The 18,555-nt window shown below is 33.2% G+C and overlaps 1 protein-coding gene across 1 annotated transcript in view; it reads left to right on the top strand.

Annotated features, from left to right (window-relative positions):
- The window catches only part of LOC120415881 (progestin and adipoQ receptor family member 4), a 98,343-nt gene that overhangs the window by 58,629 nt on the left and 21,159 nt on the right, over nt 1-18,555 (top strand). Inside the window, exons 4-6 of the mRNA XM_039577557.2 lie at nt 5,283-5,386; nt 5,472-5,609; nt 14,096-14,236. Coding sequence (XP_039433491.1) covers nt 5,283-5,386; nt 5,472-5,609; nt 14,096-14,236 — 383 coding nt within the window. The remainder of the gene's footprint in view (nt 1-5,282; nt 5,387-5,471; nt 5,610-14,095; nt 14,237-18,555) is intronic.

Genomic DNA, 18,555 nt, shown 5'->3' on the forward strand with positions numbered 1-18,555 from the left:
TTAGACAATTTTATAGCAAATTTTCTGAATCTTTAAAAAAAAATATTTTTGGAAATGGTCACTGATGGTCACTATTTTTAAAAATTGAAAAACTGCAAATATTTCCCTAAAATCAAACTTTCGGTGGCTATATCTTGAAAACGGAGCCCTTTATCAAAAAATCTGTAAAGTACTTTTCGATTGCAAATTCAATTTAGCATTATAATATAATGTAAAACTTGTTTTTGCATGAAACTTCGATTTTTTCCAAAAATCACTGTTTTTAAAAAAATCATAACTCAGCGGCAGATTATTTGACCATGTTTCTCTATGACTCAAAAGTTGCGGATTTTTGTCCTCTAAAACATATCAAAAAATCGAAAATAAAAAAATGTATTTTGGGAAATTGAGTTTTAGTGATAAAAAAGTTGATAAAAAAATCTGCATTTTTTTCCGTGTACCTATTTTTTCTCAAAAGTCCTAGAACTTTGCCAAAGACACCAAATTGATCAGAAAATTCACTCAAAAGTTACAGCTGTTTGAATATTTACATACACCCAAACGGCGGTCGCATGATTTTGATGCATGGCGGCATGAAAGTATATCAGAATCTGCATGAAAACTGTCCTCATGCATTTTTTGCGATATAGGGGTATGACATTTTTGCCCGTTACCGACAATTATCGACATTACCGACGGCTTTTTGGTTGTATTTCACAAAAAAAAAAACCCTTAACAGAACGAGGATTGAACCACCAACTTCTTGGTTCTTGATCCGACAAGCTTCCATCGCGCCATGGACGCTTGATGAAAAGAGAGTGAAAGAGCACCAACATATTCTTCTCTTTGGATTATTGTTCGCGGACGGGCCGGCTTTATATGTGTTGGTGAGAACTGCACATCGCTGACATGTTTACACGCGGGCAAAAATGATCTACGGGCTTGCTGCAAAAAATGTTATAAAATGTGACATTTTTTGCAGTGAATCCACTGTTGCAGATTTTTAGGTATGAGCAGTTCTCTAGGATTTCGGTCATTCGATTTTTTTTTGTATTTTTTAATCCGACTGAAACTTTTTTGGTGCCTTCGGTATGCCCAAAGAAGCCATTTTGCATCATTAGTTTGTCCATATAATTTTCCATACAAATTTGGCAGCTGTCCATACAAAAATGATGTATGAAAATTCAAAAATCTGTATCTTTTGAAGGAATTTTTTGATCGATTTGGTGTCTTCGGCAAAGTTGTAGGTATGGATACGGACTACACTAGAAAAAAATAATACACGGTAAAAAAAATTTGGTGATTTTTTTATTTAACTTTTTGTCACTAGAACTTGATTTACAAAAAAACACTATTTTTATTTTTTTTTATTTTTTGATATGTTTTAGAGGACATAAAATGCCAACTTTTCAGAAATTTCCAGGTTGTGCAAAAAATCATTGACCGAGTTATGAATTTTTTAATCAATACTGATTTTTTCAAAAAATCGAAATTTTGGTCGTAAAAATTTTTCAACTTCATTTTTCGATGTAAAATTAAATTTGCAATCAAAAAGTACTTTAGTGAAATTTTGATAAAGTGCACCGTTTTCAAGTTATAGCCATATTTAAGTGACTTTTTTGAAAATAGTCGCAGTTTTTCATTTTTTAAAATTAGTGCACATGTTTGCCCAGTTTTGAAAAAAATATTTTTGAAAAGCTGAGAAAATTCTCTATATTTTGCTTATTCGGACTTTGTTGATACGACCTTTAGTTGCTGAGATATTGCAATGCAAAGGTTTCAAAACAGGAAAATTGATGATTTCTAAGTCTCACCCAAACAACCCACCATTTTCTATCGTCAATATCTTAGCAACTAATGGTCCGATTTTCAATGTTAATATATGAAACATTTGTGAAATTTTCCGATCTTTTCGAAAAAAATATTTTCAAAATTTTCAAATCAAGACTAACATTTCAAAAAGGCCAAACATTCAATATTACGCCCTTTTAAAATGTTAGTCTTGATTTGAAAATTTTGAAAATATTTTTTTCGAAAAGATCGGAAAATTTCACAATTGTTTCATATATTAACATTGAAAATCGGACCATTAGTTGCTGAGATATTGACGATAGAAAATGGTGGGTTGTTTGGGTGAAACTTAGAAAACATCAATTTTCCTGTTTTTAAACCTTTGCATTGCAATATCTCAGCAACTAAAGGTCGTATCAACAAAGTCCGAATAAGCAAAATATAGAGAATTTTCTCAGCTTTTCAAAAATATTTTTTTCAAAACTGGGCAAACATGTGCACTAATTTTAAAAAATAAAAAACTGCGACTATTTTCAAAAAAGTCACTTAAATATGGCTATAACTTGAAAACGGTGCACTTTATCAAAATTTCACTAAAGTACTTTTTGATTGCAAATTTAATTTTACATCGAATAATGAAGTTGAAAAATTTTACGACCAAAATTTCGATTTTTTGAAAAAATCAGTATTGATTAAAAAATTCATAACTCGGTCAATGATTTTTTGCACAACCTGGAAATTTCTGAAAAGTTGGCATTTTATGTCCTCTAAAACATATCAAAAAATAAAAAAAATTAAAAATAGTGTTTTTTTGTAAATCAAGTTTTAGTGATAAAAAGTTAAATAAAAAAATCACCAAATTTTTTTTACCGTGTATTATTTTTTTCCAGTGTAGTCCGTATCCATACCTACAACTTTGCCGAAGACACCAAATCGATCAAAAAATTCCTTCAAAAGATACAGATTTTTGAATTTTCATACATCATTTTTGTATGGACAGCTGCCAAATTTGTATGGAAAATTATATGGACAAACTAATGATGCAAAATGGCTTCTTTGGGCATACCGAAGGCACCAAAAAAGTTTCAGTCGGATTAAAAAATACAAAAATTAAAATTGAAGAAAAAAGACCGATTTCGTAGAGAATTGCTCGTATATTTTTCCTTTGGGTGTACCATTTTTGTATGGACAGCAGCCAAAATTGTATGGAGACTTGTATGGGTGAACCAATGACGCAAAATAGATTATTTGGTCATAGGGAAGGCCCCACAAAGTTTTAGACAAATCAAAAAATACAAAAAATAAAATTGGTCGAAATCGGCCGATTTCGGAGAGAGTTGAGCAATTCTCTGAGTTTTCGGTCATTCGATTTTTTTGTATTTTTTAATCCGGCTGAAACTTTTTTGGTGCCTTCGGTATGCCCAAAGAAGCCATTTTGCATCATTAGTTTGTCCATATAATTTTCCATACAAATTTGGCAGCTGTCCATACAAAAATGATATGTGAAAATTCAAAAATCTGTATCTTTTGAAGGAATTTTTTGATCGAGTTGGTGTCTTGGACAAAATTGTAGGTATGGATATGGACTACACTGAAAAAAAATGATACACGGTAAAAAAAAATTTGGTGATTTTTTATTTGACTTTTTGTCACTAAAACTTGATTTGCAAAAAAACACTATTTTTAATTTTTTTTATTTTTTGATATGTTTTAGAGGACATAAAATGCCAACTTTTTAGAAATTTCCAGAATGGGCAAAAAATCTTTGACCGAGTTATGATTTTTTGAATCAATACTGATTTTTTTCAAAAAATCGAAATATCGGTCGCAAAAATTTTTCAACTTCATTTTTGGATGTAAAATCGAATTTGCAATCAAAAAGTACTTTAGTGATTTTTTGATAAAGAGCACCGTTTTCAAGTTATAGCCATTTTTAGGTAACTTTTTTGAAAATAGTCGCAGTTTTTCATTTTTTAAAATTAGTGCCCATGTTTGCCCACCTTTGAAAAAAATATTTTTGAAAAGCTGAGAAAATTCTCTATATTTTGCTTTATTGAACTTTGTTGATGCGACCCATAGTTGCTGAGATATTGCTATGCAAAGGCTAAAAAACAGAAAAATTGATGTTTTCCAAGTCTCACCCAAACAACCCACCATTTTCTAATGTCGATATCTCAGCAACTATAGGTCCGATTTACAATGTTAAAACATGAAACATTTGTGAAATTTTCCGATCTTTTCGAAAAAAATATTTTCAAAAATTTAAAATTAAGACTAACATTTTAAACGGGCCAAACATTCAATATTACGCCCATTTGAAATGTTAGTCTTGATTTTAAATTTTTGAAAATATTTTTTTCGAAAAGATCGAAAAATTTCACGAATGTTTCATGTTTTAACATTGTAAATCGGACCTTTAGTTGCTGAGATATCGACATTAGAAAATGTTGGGTTGTTTGGGTGAGACTTAGAAAACATCAATTTTCCTGTTTTTTAGCCTTTGCATAGCAATATCTCAGCAACTATGGGTCGCATCAACAAAGTTCAATAAAGCAAAATATAGAGAATTTTCTCAGCTTTTCAAAAATATTTTTTTCAAAGGTGGGCAAACATGGGCACTAATTATAAAAAATGAAAAACTGCGACCATTTTCAAAAAAGTTACCTAAAAGTGGCTATAACTTGAAAACGGTGCACTTTATCAAAAATTCACTAAAGTACTTTTTGATTGCAAATTCGATTTTACATCGAAAAATGAAGTTGAAAAATTTTTGCGACCGATATTTCGATTTTTTGAAAAAATCAGTATTGATTCAAAAAAACATAACTCGGTCAAAGATTTTTTGCCCATTCTGGAAATTTCTGAAAAGTTGGCATTTTATGTCCTCTAAAACATACCAAAAAATAAAAAAAATTAAAAATAGTGTTTTTTTGCAAATCAAGTTTTAGTGACAAAAAGTTAAATAAAAAATCACCAAAATTTTTTTACCGAGTAGCATTTTTTTTCAATGTAGTCCATATCCATACCTACAACTTTGCCGAAGACACCAACTCGATCAAAAAATTCCTTCAAAAGATACAGATTTTTGAATTTTCACATATCATTTTTGTATGAACAGCTGCCAAATTTGTATGGAAAATTATATGGACAAACTAATGATGCAAAATGGCTTCTTTGGGCATACCGAAGGCACCAAAAAAGTTTCAGCCGGATTAAAAAATACAAAAATTAAAATTAAAGAAAAAAGACCGATTCCGTAGAGAACTGCTCAGTTGCTCAAATATTATAGGATCGAGTTGCAGTTCAAGTGTATGTCAATAATCAATAATTTATCTGTTCAAGAACTTCTCAGAGGAATTGTAAGACCACCATATATCGACGACCTGGTCCCACAGCTCGTGAAAAATTCACCGCGTCAAACTTCGATTGGCTCTCTATGTGGTGTCCTCTGTTATTTATTCCCAAGTTTCTAACCTCATTCTGTCCCCCCTTACACGTCCCACACATTACAGGTGCCCTCCCGATGGTAACGGCAACGGTGTACTGCCTCGGTTGGCCCATCAAGTGGTTCATCATCATATCGTACTCGTTGCTGTGCATTTGGGGTCTGTTTAAGGTAAGGCGCCGTCGCGTTAGTACCAGTGTTGCCAGCTTGTCCTAAATTTACTGTTTTCTTCCTTCTTCTGCTTCTATTTCCACAGGCAATGACGGCCTCTTCGCCGTGGCAACGACGGATCTGCTTCCTGTTGCCCTTCACCATGCGGATCCTGCTCACGGTGCTCCGGATATCGAAGGTTGGCGGGGGCAATCCGACCTCGCTGACGCACGTGTTCCTTCAGGTGAGTTGCGTCCGCTTCCCCCTTTTTTCTTATGAGGGGGAGTGGAAGGGGGTTTGCGTGAGTCAAAATCAGTGCCGCTGACTGCCTGATGGCTGGTTGTTGTAATTTATACGTCCGTCGACATCAACGGAAAAGTTTTAGGGGCCGTCCTACAGGGTGACCAATTTATTCAGCGATTGTCTACAGTATTTTAATTTAGAAGTTGTGAAATTTCTCTTCTCCTCCTGTCATTTTCAAATGACGCATGGCCTACTTATCTTCGCAAAAAATAACTGTACTGAAAAGTACTTTTCAGCACTTATTTACGAATTGGTCACCCTAGGACGCCCAATCTGAACACTCCTGGCGCGACGCCAGTGTATTATTGTTGTTGCTGAGCTTTCCATTCGCTGTCACTTCCCCACCGGAATCGATTATCGATGCAAGAATAAATAATACATCAGGTGGAAAAGGCATTATGAATTTATGATGATGTTGATCCGGCGCGGGGTCCTCTAGCCCCAGACCTCCCTTCTTCTCGTTGAACTGTACTAAACCACCGCTGCTGTTGGGGTGAAGTTGCAACGGATAGGCACTATATGCGAATAGTAAATGCGTAGTTACGTAGTTTATGGACTATGCCGGCCTTCCGGCTCTGTTGGATGATGTCTATCAACTTTAATAGCGAGGGTGTAGATATAGTGTTGCACAGTGAAAATGTGTAAGGTTAATGGTCTAATTTTCACATTTTCAAAAGCTGAAATGACGTCAAATTTGTAACTGCGCAGACACGTAGGTGATAGACACAATGTCTCTGCCAGCAAAAGGGGGGTTTGTTACGGTGCATTATTGTGCGGATCGCCGCGCGTCCATGTTTAATGATATTCTCAATCACCACTATCACGTGACTTTCTTGAAATGATAGCCATTGTCTCGTCCGGTCAAAGTGATGGTGACGTGATGATGGCTGGCGGGGTTTCAATGTAAAATCGATTTCGATATCAGATGTGCTGCTAATGTCCTTGGAAGAGACTGTTGTAGCTATTGGTGAGAAGCGTTACAATTTAGTAGGATGAACATTGCATTTGTTAAACATTATAATTTCCAGTTTTTTGATTGTCGGTTTCAATCAGAATTAATGCTGCAAATAAATCATTTTTAATTGTTTGAACTAAGTCCTCCACAACATTAGTATTAATAAGCTCAGAAAATGTAAAAGCAATTGCGTTTTCACCAAAACATTTGCAAGAATTGCAAGAATTTCAAATTTCTTGATGTACTGAATTTCTTTAATTTCTTGAGTTCCATGAATTTCACGAATTTCTTGAATTTCTTAACTTTTTTTTAATTTATTGAACTTCTTAAATTTCTTGAAATTCTTAAATTTCTTAAATTTCTTGAATTTCTTAAAATTGTTAAAATTTATGAATTTCTTGAACTTTAAAAAAATCAATTTCTTAATTTTTTTGAATTTTTTTTAATGTTTTATATTTCTTAAATTTCTTAAATTTCTTAAATTTCTTAAATTTATTGAATTTCTTGAATTTCTTGATTTCTGGAATTACTTAAATTTCTTGAATTTATTGAATTTCCTGAATTTCTTGAATTTTTTGAATTTCTTAAATTTTTTGAATTTCTTTTTAAATTTCTTAATTTTTTTGAATTTTTTGGGCTTCTTGAATATTTTTATATCTTAATTATCTTAAATATTACAATATTATTGTAAAAAATCTTGAAAATATAACCCTCTACAACCCAACCCCACCTCTAGACGGACTTCGATCTAAAAAAATCGTGGAAAATCAATTTTTCAATCAATTTTTGATTTTTTTGAATTTTTTTGAATATTTAAAAATTTTTTGAATTTCTTAAAATTCTTAAATTTCCTGAATTTCTTAAAATTCTTGAAATTTAAAAAATTTCTAAGTTTTCTTGAATTTCTTGAATTTTCTAAATTTCTTGAATTTCTTGAATTTCTTAAATTTCTTAAATTTCTTGAATTTCTTGAATTTCTTGAATTTCTTGAATTTCTTGAATTTCTTGAATTTCTTGAATTTCTTGAATTTCTTGAATTTAATTCAATTTCTTGAATTTCTTGATTTTCCTGAATTTCTATAATTTCTTGAATTTCTTGAATTGTTTGAATTTCTTTTTAAATATCTTAATTTTCTTGAATTCTTTGGACTAAAAAAAACGTGAAAAATCAATTTTTCAATCAGTTTTTGAATTTCTTGAATTTTTCAAATGTTTTAAATTTCCTGAATTTCTTAAATTTCTTAAATTTCCGTCAGTGGGGGTGACATTGGGTCTGGGGGGGTGAGATTGGGTCAAAGTGATTTTTTACGGATTTTACCATTTCTCAGATTCTTCTGAATGAAACTGAATTCTGCTAAAAGGGTTGTGTAGGGGACATCTTAAGATGACTTCGCTGAAAAAATCTCGTTCCAGCTGCCAAAATAACAGGATTTATTTTGGCAGCTGTCTAAAATTGAGGTACGTTTTTGGCCAAAAATGACCTCTCGAAAAATCATTTTTCTAATATTTTTGTTGGAATTGCTCGAAAACTACCCAAATGTTTGAAAATCTCCACTTCAAACATTGTAGCATGTCAATACGACTCCTTCGAACAAGAAACACTGTTGGATGACTTGTTTTTACAATATCGTTGTATTTGAGCATCATTTTAGTTTCATTTGACCCAATGTCACCCCCTCTAAGGGGTGAGATTGGGTCAATTTTCAAACTATTGGCATTTAAGGTAGTGTTCATCAAAATCCCCCATATTTTGAGAAAATGTTAGTAAACTATCTAAGAACAAATCTACGTTGAAAGATTTTCGATGTTATTTTAATTGTTTTTGTTATTAAATAACAAGAGGTGTATCGTTTTTTGACCCATAGTCACCCCCACTGACGGTTCTTGAATTTCTTGAATTTCTTGAATTTCTTGATTTCTGGTTTTTCTGGAATTACCTAAATTTCTTGAATTTCCTGAATCTCTTAAATTTCTTGAATTTCTTAAATTTTTCGAATTTCTTTTTAAATTTCTTAATTTTCTTGAATTTTTTTGACTTCTTGAATATTTTTATATCTTAATTAGGGACCATCCATAAACCACGTGGACACTTTTTTGGGAATCTGTTACCCCCCCCCCCCCTCGTGGACAATTGTCCATACAAAAAAAAACTTTTTTGTATGGATCGTGGACAATCGCCATACCCCCCCCCCCCCTTACAGTGTCCACGTGGTTTATGGATGGTCCCTTATCTTAAATATTTCAATATAATTGTTAAAATTCTTGAAAATATAAAAATATAACCCTCTACAACCCAACCCCACCTCTAGGCGGGCTTCGATCTAAAAAAAATCGTAAAAATCAATTTTTCAATCAATTTTTGATTTTTTTGAATTTCTTGAATGTTTTAAATTTCTTGAATTTCTTAAACTTCTTAAATTTCTTGAAATTCTTAAATTTCTTAAATTTCTTAAATTTCTTGAATTTCTTAAAATTCTTAAATTTCTTGAATTTCTTAAAATTCTTGAATTTCCTAATTTTTCTGAATTTCTTTTTAAATTTCTTAATTTTCTTGAATTTTTGTATATCTTAATCTGGGTGCAGAATAGTTGTCCGCAAAGCGGCCTCAATTTAGAACTGTCAAAGCGGAACCAATTTACTGTTTGAAAAATGATGCCAAGAAGTGGCAAGTATTGTAATCGATCTATAGTTTATTTTGTCAAAAAAGTCGAGGGCGTCAAGCTTTTGAGGTAATCAAAGTGAACAAATCTTTAGAAAAGGGATGAAATCGAGATTGTCATAATTCGTCGCTAACATTTCAATAAGCGCTATGTCTCACGCAAAACCTATATTTACGAATTGTTTGCGACGAATTATCAGTAACTGTGAATGACACCTGCCAAATATCATTGAATAATCTTACTCCTGTATTATCACTGCGCTTCAAAGATACATAATCTCGTAACTTCCATCCGGTTGCTCTTCTGATTCACAAAATTCCCCCACTTCTGACGCAATTTTTCATCACGTTGAAAACAAAGAAGGACTCTTTTGGCCACCCATTGTTTAGTCTACAAACAAAAAAAGCACGAAGAACTTAATTTTCCAGCGTAAACTTTAATATCATTAGATCCAAAATGTTTCAAAACGAGTCACTTCAGCAGCAAAAAATATGTCACGCTTGAGCTTGAACAAAGCCTTCTACTTTGTTTATGTTTACAGCTGTAGTGCAGTTGTATTAGTGATGAGCAGTGGGGATCATTCGGAAATCACGTTACGCATTCTGTATTTTCAGCACCCAGATCTTAATTATCTCAAATATTTTAATATAATTGTTAAAATTCTTGAAAATATAACCCTCTACAACCCAACCCCACCTCTAGACGGGCTTCGATCTAAAAAAATCGTGAAAAATCAATTTTTGATTTTTTTTAATTTTTGAATGTTTTAAATTTCTTGAATTTCTTGAATTTCTTGAATTTCTTAAATTTCTTAAATTTCTTAAATTTCTTGAATTTCTAAAAAAATTTAAATTTCTTAAATTTCTTGAATTTCTTAAAATTCTTAAATTTCTTGAATTTCTTAAAATTCTTGAAATTTAAAAATTTTCCAAGTTTTCTTGAATGTCTTTAATTTCTTGAATTTCTTGAATTTCTTGAATTGCTTGAATTTCTTGAATTGCTTGAATTTCTTGAATTTCTTGAATTTCTTAAATTTTGTGAATTTATTGAAATTCTTGAATCTGTTGTATTTCTTAAATTTCTTCAACTTCTTGTTTTTCTTAAATTTCTTGAATTTCCTGGTTTTTTTTTAATTTCTTGATTTTTTTCATTTATTAAATTGTTTAAATTTCTTGATTTTTTTTAATTTCTTGAATTTGTTGAATTTCTTGATTTTTTTCAATTTTCCCTGGAGATGAAACCACACGTTGCCGTCGTTTCAGGGCTATTTGCCAAGATGGTTTCCGATGTTGATATATATCACACATTTATTTTATATTTATATACTTGTGTTGATAGAAATCACAGCTTTTATAATATGTAAAATTACAAGATATTGAAATTTTTTATTCGAGTCTCAATATTCTTGTTCGTAAAATCTGTTAGAAACAGGTTTAAAACTGTTTGGGGAGGAATAGTTAGTTTTTTTGTAACTTTTTCTAGGTTGTTTAATAATTCCAGACTTCAGTTATGTGTAAGCCAGTTTAGTAATGCTATCAGAATTTCTGATTTCAATTGAAGTGGTATACTAACCATTCTGAATTGTCAAAAAAACCATAGAGTCTCGATCAATCAATAATGAAATGATATCGGACAAAATTCGTTAATCTGTTGAACTAACGGTTTTCGGATTATGGTTGTATCGATCATTGTTGCGAATCGAGGATCTACTGGAGTGTTGACGATCAAATAGAGCCTAACATTTCAAAAGGACACACAGGTGTGAACAGGATTGTGTCTCATTCACTCAAATGATAGTTCACATAAGGTTTGATAGGGATACACTCTTGTTTGCAGAGCTTGTGTGCCCTAATGAAATGGAAGGCACGAAATATTCGTCTTAACAACGAGTGTTCAACTTGTAAAATATGAACGTTTCATTAATGTTTATTGTTTTTGGAAGCAGCAAGACAGGTTTAAACATAGGCAAAGAAATGTTTGGCTTTGTAATTAAAATTTCGGGGATTTGAGATTCAAGTTACTTTCAGACAGTTTAGTTGAGGTTGTTGTTTCAAGTTAGTTAGTTTTTCTGAAATGAATAATTGGACATAAATGATTAGTTAAATTAAAGTTAGTTGCAGTGTACGACAAGACTACTGACGGACGCAACAGGATGGGGTCCAGAAAAAATGCCCCTGAGTTTTCATCTTTCATTTTCCAGTTAATTTATTTGATTACCTTTAGATTTGAAATACATCATAGGTTCCCTTTGTATAAATCTCAATTGGGTTTTTGATTGAATCATAATTTCAGATTTCCTATATTCAGTTTTAAAGTTAGATTAACGTAACTGCTCAAGTCATCCAAATTCTTACTACTCACACCTACACTAATTTTCTTTCACCTTCCCCCTCCCGATCCCCTATATCTTCCGGTGGTGTTCATTTGGTATGCAATACTAGTTCGGCCACTACCCTTTTTTCCACAAGAAACCGGACTTGGACTGACTTGAGGCCGCGCCCCCCACCTTGCTCCGTAAAACGAAACGAAAACGAAAACGAAATTTCTTGATTTTTTTCAATTTCCTAAATTTCTGAAAATTCTTAAATTTCTTAAATTTCTAAAAAAATGCAATTTATAATTTTTTTGAATTTCTTGAATTTATTGAATTTACTGAATTTCTTAAATTTCTTGAATTTCTTGAATTTCTGGTTTTTCTGGAATTACTTAAATTTCTAGAATTTCTTGAATTTCCTGAATTTCTTCAATTTTTTGAATTTCTTTTTAAATTTCTTAAGGGTTGGAAGTTTAGATTAGATTAGAAATTTCTTAAGGGTTGGAAATTTGACTTTGCAATGTTTTTAAAAATGTAATTTTTAGGGGTCATATTTGGCTGTGTTTTTACTTACATTTCCTATATTTTCAGTAAAAAGAAGTATGCAGTAATTTTCGTAGTGTCCCAGACTATGCCTAAAAATTTAAATGGTAATGGTGCCATTCTAGAGCAGAAAATGTGAAAAACAGGCAAAAAAATGAAAAAAAAAATAGAAAGGCAAAATGTAACGATAGGAGGTGGTAGAATAGGCCAAAAACTACCAAAAACAAAGATGGCCTAAACAAGATAAATGCATATTGAAATACTAAAAATAAATCAAGAAAAACATAAAACAAGAGAAGTCAAGAACGAAAGTTGCTCAAAATGACCACCTGAACACGGGAAAAATTTAAAAAAAATCCTGAAAAAATGGGCAGTAGAGGATTAGAACTTCCTAATTATTTTGATTTTTATGATTTAAAAAATTTGTTTCTTGAATATTTTAAATTATTTGATCTCATTTTATTTGTTGAGTTTCTTAAATTTCTTGAGTTATTCTAAAGACATTGATTTTCTCGGCTTTTTTGAAATTGTTAAATATCCGGATTTTTTAATCTCATGAATTTGTTTTAGCTATCTAAATTTCTTAAATTCGTTTAATTTCATAATATATTTTTGTGTGTCTAAACTAAATTTCTTAAATTTGTTGATTTTGAAATTTTCATATCTTTTAAGTTTTTTGATTTTTTTGTGAATTATAAAATTTCTTAAGAGCGAGTCCACGAACAGGGCATACCCCTTTGTATGGGACGTCGTTTGGATCTTACCAATCTGCCGGAAATTTTCAGAGGTTGTTTGTACATATAAAACTAGCATGGCCAAAATATGAGCACACGAGGTCAACGGGAAGTGGGTAAATCGGGACACAAAGTTTAATGGTTCAAAACCGTTATAAAACTTATAAAGCTTGTAAGGGACATCTGAGACTACCATCTGAGTTTGAGAACGCAGCGAGTTGATGTCTGGATGGAACACTTTTTTGTTTGAGTTTGAAAATTATGCTATTTTTTCACTAAAATGCCAATAACTCCCTTTAGATTTAACCGATTGGGATGCTTCTTGCTGCATTTTGTTGCATTTTTTATGCCCTTTCAGATGCATTTTGAATTTTGAAAATAAATTGAATTTTGCCTAAGTTATAGCCGTTTTAAGATTTTTGACGGTTTTGAACCTTCAAACTTTGTGTCCCGATTTGCCCCACTTCCCGTTGACCTCGAGTGCTCATTTTTTGGCCAGATGCTAGTTTTATATGTACAAACAACCCCTGAAAATTTCAGACCGATTGGTGAGGTCGATCCGAGATGGGTATGCTTTGCTCGTGGACTCGCTCTTAAATCTTTTGATCTTTCAAAAAAAAAAGTTTTTTTTTATTTTTATATCTTTTTAACGTACGTGAAACCGATCGAAAAGTGGCTTCATTAGTCCAAGCTTTGTTTTGGGAATCAAGAATGATCTTGATTTTGGAAATTATGTAACATTCATATTTCCAGGTGAAATGTGTAGAAATTAGTAGTTTTTTTCTCGAGCCGTCCTGTGAACCTAGTTCAGGTTCTCCGAAACATTTTTCGAAACTAGACTTTCAAATCATAGGAGTCATAGGAAATCCAAAAAAATAAGTTGGTAAAAGTTCAAGTACCATGTGACTCCATTGGAATGTTCCAGATGGCATGATTTAATGGAGACGCATGATAATACAAGTTTGAAGAATAGGACGTTGACCCGATCAATAGTTCTAACTTATCGAATTTCCGTAATAAAGTAATTTTTCAAGCTCAAGCTTCTATCAATAGCTCAAGTCGGTGACCTTTACCCCCTTTAATTAACTTTTCCTCCCGGTTTCCATGGAAGTTTCTTCACGTGCTGCACGTGTATTTTCCATTCTTCTCTTCCGGCAGCTAATTAGTGACCAGCAGCGTCATTTATACTGACTTTCTTTTTTCCTCCCGCTTTCATTCCAGGACGCGGTGTCGGCGGTGGGCGGGGTCATCGGGGCGATGCACATCCCGGAAAAGTGGTTCCCGGGCAGCGTCGACATCTATCTCAACTCGCACAACATCATGCACGTGCTGGTCGTGATGGCCGTGTACTCGATGCATCAGGTAAGGAGGTTAATATTTTTACGAACGATAGTGTAATGTGCCTCTCTGCAGACTTCTCAAATGACCGAGCAACCCCTCTAATTACACCACGCACGCACTTCCTCAAACACGACTAACCATGGTCAGTAATCCCATTTTCACGTGTTACGTAATCGACCTCTCCGGTCCGGTTATTGATCCACGTGCTCTAGCAAACCGCAGTCACGTGGCCGCTATTTAAGGGGATTTTCGCTTGTGTCGTACATGACATTGTTTTCGTTTACTTTGTTTTATACAATGTTTTATTTTTGCTGTTAGTGGGTTGAGGTCGACCCGGAAGCCGTATGTGGGAGTTTCCTTCTTGCAAGGAATGTCAGCTGAATTTTGGACTGGAGAAAATATAGCAAGGAAATGTGCGCCACGGAAGAGGGAACGCGAAAAAAGAGTGTCAGTGTCAGTGACAGGTCACCGGGCAGAGGAAGGTTTTTACCATATGAAAACGAAACGTGCATAATGAAAACATTCGCTATGGGAGGGAACAGATCAAACAACAAAATATCTGAATATTAAAAAATCTGTATCTTGAAAAAAGTATGTCTGTTCTATAATTTTGTAGAACATTGTTACACTCTAAAAAATAACCCTGCAAAGTTACATAAAACACGAAATTTCAAAATATGTTTTTTCTTCTAAATAAAAAAAATTACCCTTCTGGGTTATTGCAGGTTTGAAAAGAAAATTTAAATTCTCTTTAAATGAAATGGAAGCAATTCTCTACTAAAACCGGAAATGGATTTTATTTGTATTTTTTTGTATTTTGTGTCATCGGTTCATCCATACAAGTCTCCATACAATTTTAGCAGCTGTTCATACAAACCCAAACAACCCTCCATTTTGTAATGTCGATATCTCAGCAACTAATGGTTCGATTTTCAATGTTGAAATAGTAGTTTATGCAACAAGTTGCAAAAAGAAGATTTTTTCAGCACGAGTTGTACATTTATCCAACGAGGTTTACCGAGTTGGATAAATACGACGAGTGCTGAAAAAATCAAGTTTTGCAACGAGTTGCTTACAATATTTTTTGCAATTCCGAAAAACGCTTATTTAATGGAATTTTATGTCAAACATTCATGTGTTTAGCAAATTCATCGTTCAAAACAAAACAATATTGAAAAAATGTTACTTTTCGATACTAGTGCTGAAAAGTTCAACTTTTCAGCACCCATTTCAGTGCTGAAAAGTAGAACTTTTCAGCACTGTTATTGAAAGATATTAGTTTTCCATTCTGTTATTTTTGGTAGGGAAAAGTAGGCCGTTTCGTTTCTCCAGAAGGGCAGGAAAAGTTGACAGTTTCACAGTGGAATTGCAAAAAATTAAATATTTGACAGGTTTTTTGCGAGTTGTTTTCCTGTTTTCTGTTTCTTTACAACCAACTTTATTTGCATCCATTGTGATAAATGCCTTATACACAGCTGAAAGGATCCCCCAAAACTCTGTACTGCACTTACAAAATTACTGTTAGTTGATAAACTAAAGAAATTAATTGAATTGAATTGAAAATTAAATATTCGTAAAATTTTCCAATCTTTTCGATATCAATATTTTCAATTTTTAAATCAAGACTAACAAAATATTGTTATACAGCCATTCCACGTCAAACAGGATGTCTCCAAATCAAAACTGCTCCGATTTGGCTCAAATTTGGAGTGGGGTTTTTTTGGCCCAAATAATTAGACCCGTATTTTTTTGTCTGGCGATTAGGGTGGTCCTATCTGAAATAGGGTGATCCAAAAAATTGCGTTTTTCGTCGATTTTCGCAAAAACCACATTTTTCAAAAAATCATATCTTCGGAACGGCTGAACCAATTTTGGAGCGCCACAATTCGAAGGAAAGGTTATTAGTTGGGCTTTTAAGGAAAAAAAGGTGAGGTCCAAAAAAAAACTAGCTGAATATTTGAAAAGGTCATATGAAAATTTCATTTGCCGTTTTCAAGGTCTCGGAACCAAAGAGACATAACATATCGAAAATTGCGAATATCCATTAACACGTTTCGAAGATATGATTTTTTGAACATAAAAACTGGGTTTTTCGACGCGCCGCGAGCAAAAACTGAAAAATGACGAAAACGGGTAAAAATCAACTTTTTTCACTAAAACTGCGATAACTTGAAAATTTCAGCGATGACCTACACATAGGGTACCAACAGTTGCGTCTTTCAATTATGAAAATTTTGGTACCTAAACATGTATTGGGCATCGCTGAAATTTTTGAGTTATCACAGTTTTAGTGAAAAAAGTTGATTTTTACCCGTTTTCGCCATTTTTCAGTTTTTGCGCGCGGTGCGTCGAAAAACCCAGTTTTTATGTTCAAAAAAATCATATCTCCGAAACGTGTTAATGGATATTCGCAATTTTTTGGTATGATATGTAAAATATTACAAGGAATTAGGGAAAAATATTTTCAGACTCTTTGGTCCCGAGACCTTGAAATCGGCAAATGAAATTTTCATATGACCTTTTCAAATATTCAGCTAGTTTTTTTGGACCTCAACATATTTTTCCTTAAAAACCCAACTTATAACCTTTCTTTCGAATTCTGGCGCTCCAAAATTGGATCAGCCGTTCCGGAGATATGATTTTTGGAAAAATGTGGTTTTTGCGAAAATCGACGAAAAACGCAATTTTTTTGATCACCCTATTTCGGATAGGACCACCCTAATCGCCAAACAAAAAAATATGGGTCTAATTATTTCAACTGAAACCCCAACTCCAAATTTGAGCCAAATCGGAGCAGTTTTCATTTGGAGACTTCCTGTTTGACGTGGAATGGCTGTATAGTTATAAAAAATGTTATCCATGAAATTTCGATTTTTTTCCAATTTCCGATAACTCGGCGGCAGAATTTTTGATCATACTTCTCTATGGCTCAAAAGTTTCGAGTTTTTGTCGCATAAACCATATCAAAAATCTCGAAAAAATAAAAAAAACGGGTTTGGGGAAATTGAGCTTTTGTACAAAAAAGAAGTTAATAAAAAAGGTGCAGTGGTAATGCTACAGGCATAACCATCATGACGAAGAACTTCGGACACAAAAGTTAATGATTTTTTTTATAGTTTTATTATTTGCGTTTCTTGGCCACAAAATCAATCACGAAACGGTTATTTCTTAAGATCTATTTATTTCTGCTCTAAGATCTTATGGTATTTCTGCTCTAAGATCTTATGGTATTTTGACGTTGGATAACGTCTAAAGTTTTGAAACGCTTCACAGCAAATCGTAATGTCAAGATTTTCGTGCCAGTTGATTTAAAATCAATTAAACTTTTGGCATTGAACAATTTTTTAGAAATATTTTGAAATAATTGAAAGCCATTATCAGGACTCCAATTCATTACAAAGAGCCAGTCTGAACCATGTGTTAAAGATTTTCTTTGCGTCACAACAAATTTGAATCACGATTTATTCCCACACATTACAAGACTTTTTTCTCGTTTTGACGTTTCTACGGCGTTCTCTCTGCCTTCCTACGGCATTCGCCACCTAGATTTCTTCGTTCCACGAAATCCCAAAACGAAAATCTATTTCATTTGCGTACTCAAATCACTCTCGACAGTCTACGAGGAAGGGACGACACAGCGGCAACAAAGATAGCTGAAGGCGGAGAAGCATCGTGGCGAAGGGGCAGACCGAACCTTGAAGGGTTCAATGTTGTTCGCGATGGGGAAATGTTTTGGCAAGGCTCTTGCCAGTCATCGGCGACAGCCAAGTAAATTTCAACAGCAAGCATTAAAAAGCCCTTTTTAGGGCTCAAATTGATTACGAAAGAGTTATTCTCAATTTCAATAATTTCGCAATTATCGATTTATTACCCCCAGCGATTTATTACTCATATTGCCAAAAAGTTCAAGATGGTATGTCAGAGACATAACCGAAAGACATAGGACCAAACATTTTGAATGAGTTTTTGGATTGCTAGTGAAATCTGGGATAAGATTATTGTATTTTGTTTCATAGATTAGTCGGCAAAATTGTCCTAAATGTTCCCCCAATGTGAACTTTCCATGAGGGCACCGGCAACTCCAGGTTGTGGCCACTACTGTCGAAATGGCCATTTGCAGGTTCAATATCAAAACAATGAATTTTGATACCCACACCCAACCGGTGGTCGCATGATTGTGATACATGGCGGCATGAAAGTATATCAGAATCTGCATGAAATCTGTCCTCATGCATTTTTTGCGATATAGGGTATGACATTTTTGCCCGTTACCGACAATTATCGACATTACCGAAGGCTTTTTGGTTGTATTTTACAAAAAAACCCTTAACAGATCGAGG

Source organism: Culex pipiens, chromosome 1 (genome assembly GCF_016801865.2).
Source record: "Culex pipiens pallens isolate TS chromosome 1, TS_CPP_V2, whole genome shotgun sequence".
Taxonomy (NCBI): domain Eukaryota; kingdom Metazoa; phylum Arthropoda; class Insecta; order Diptera; family Culicidae; genus Culex; species Culex pipiens.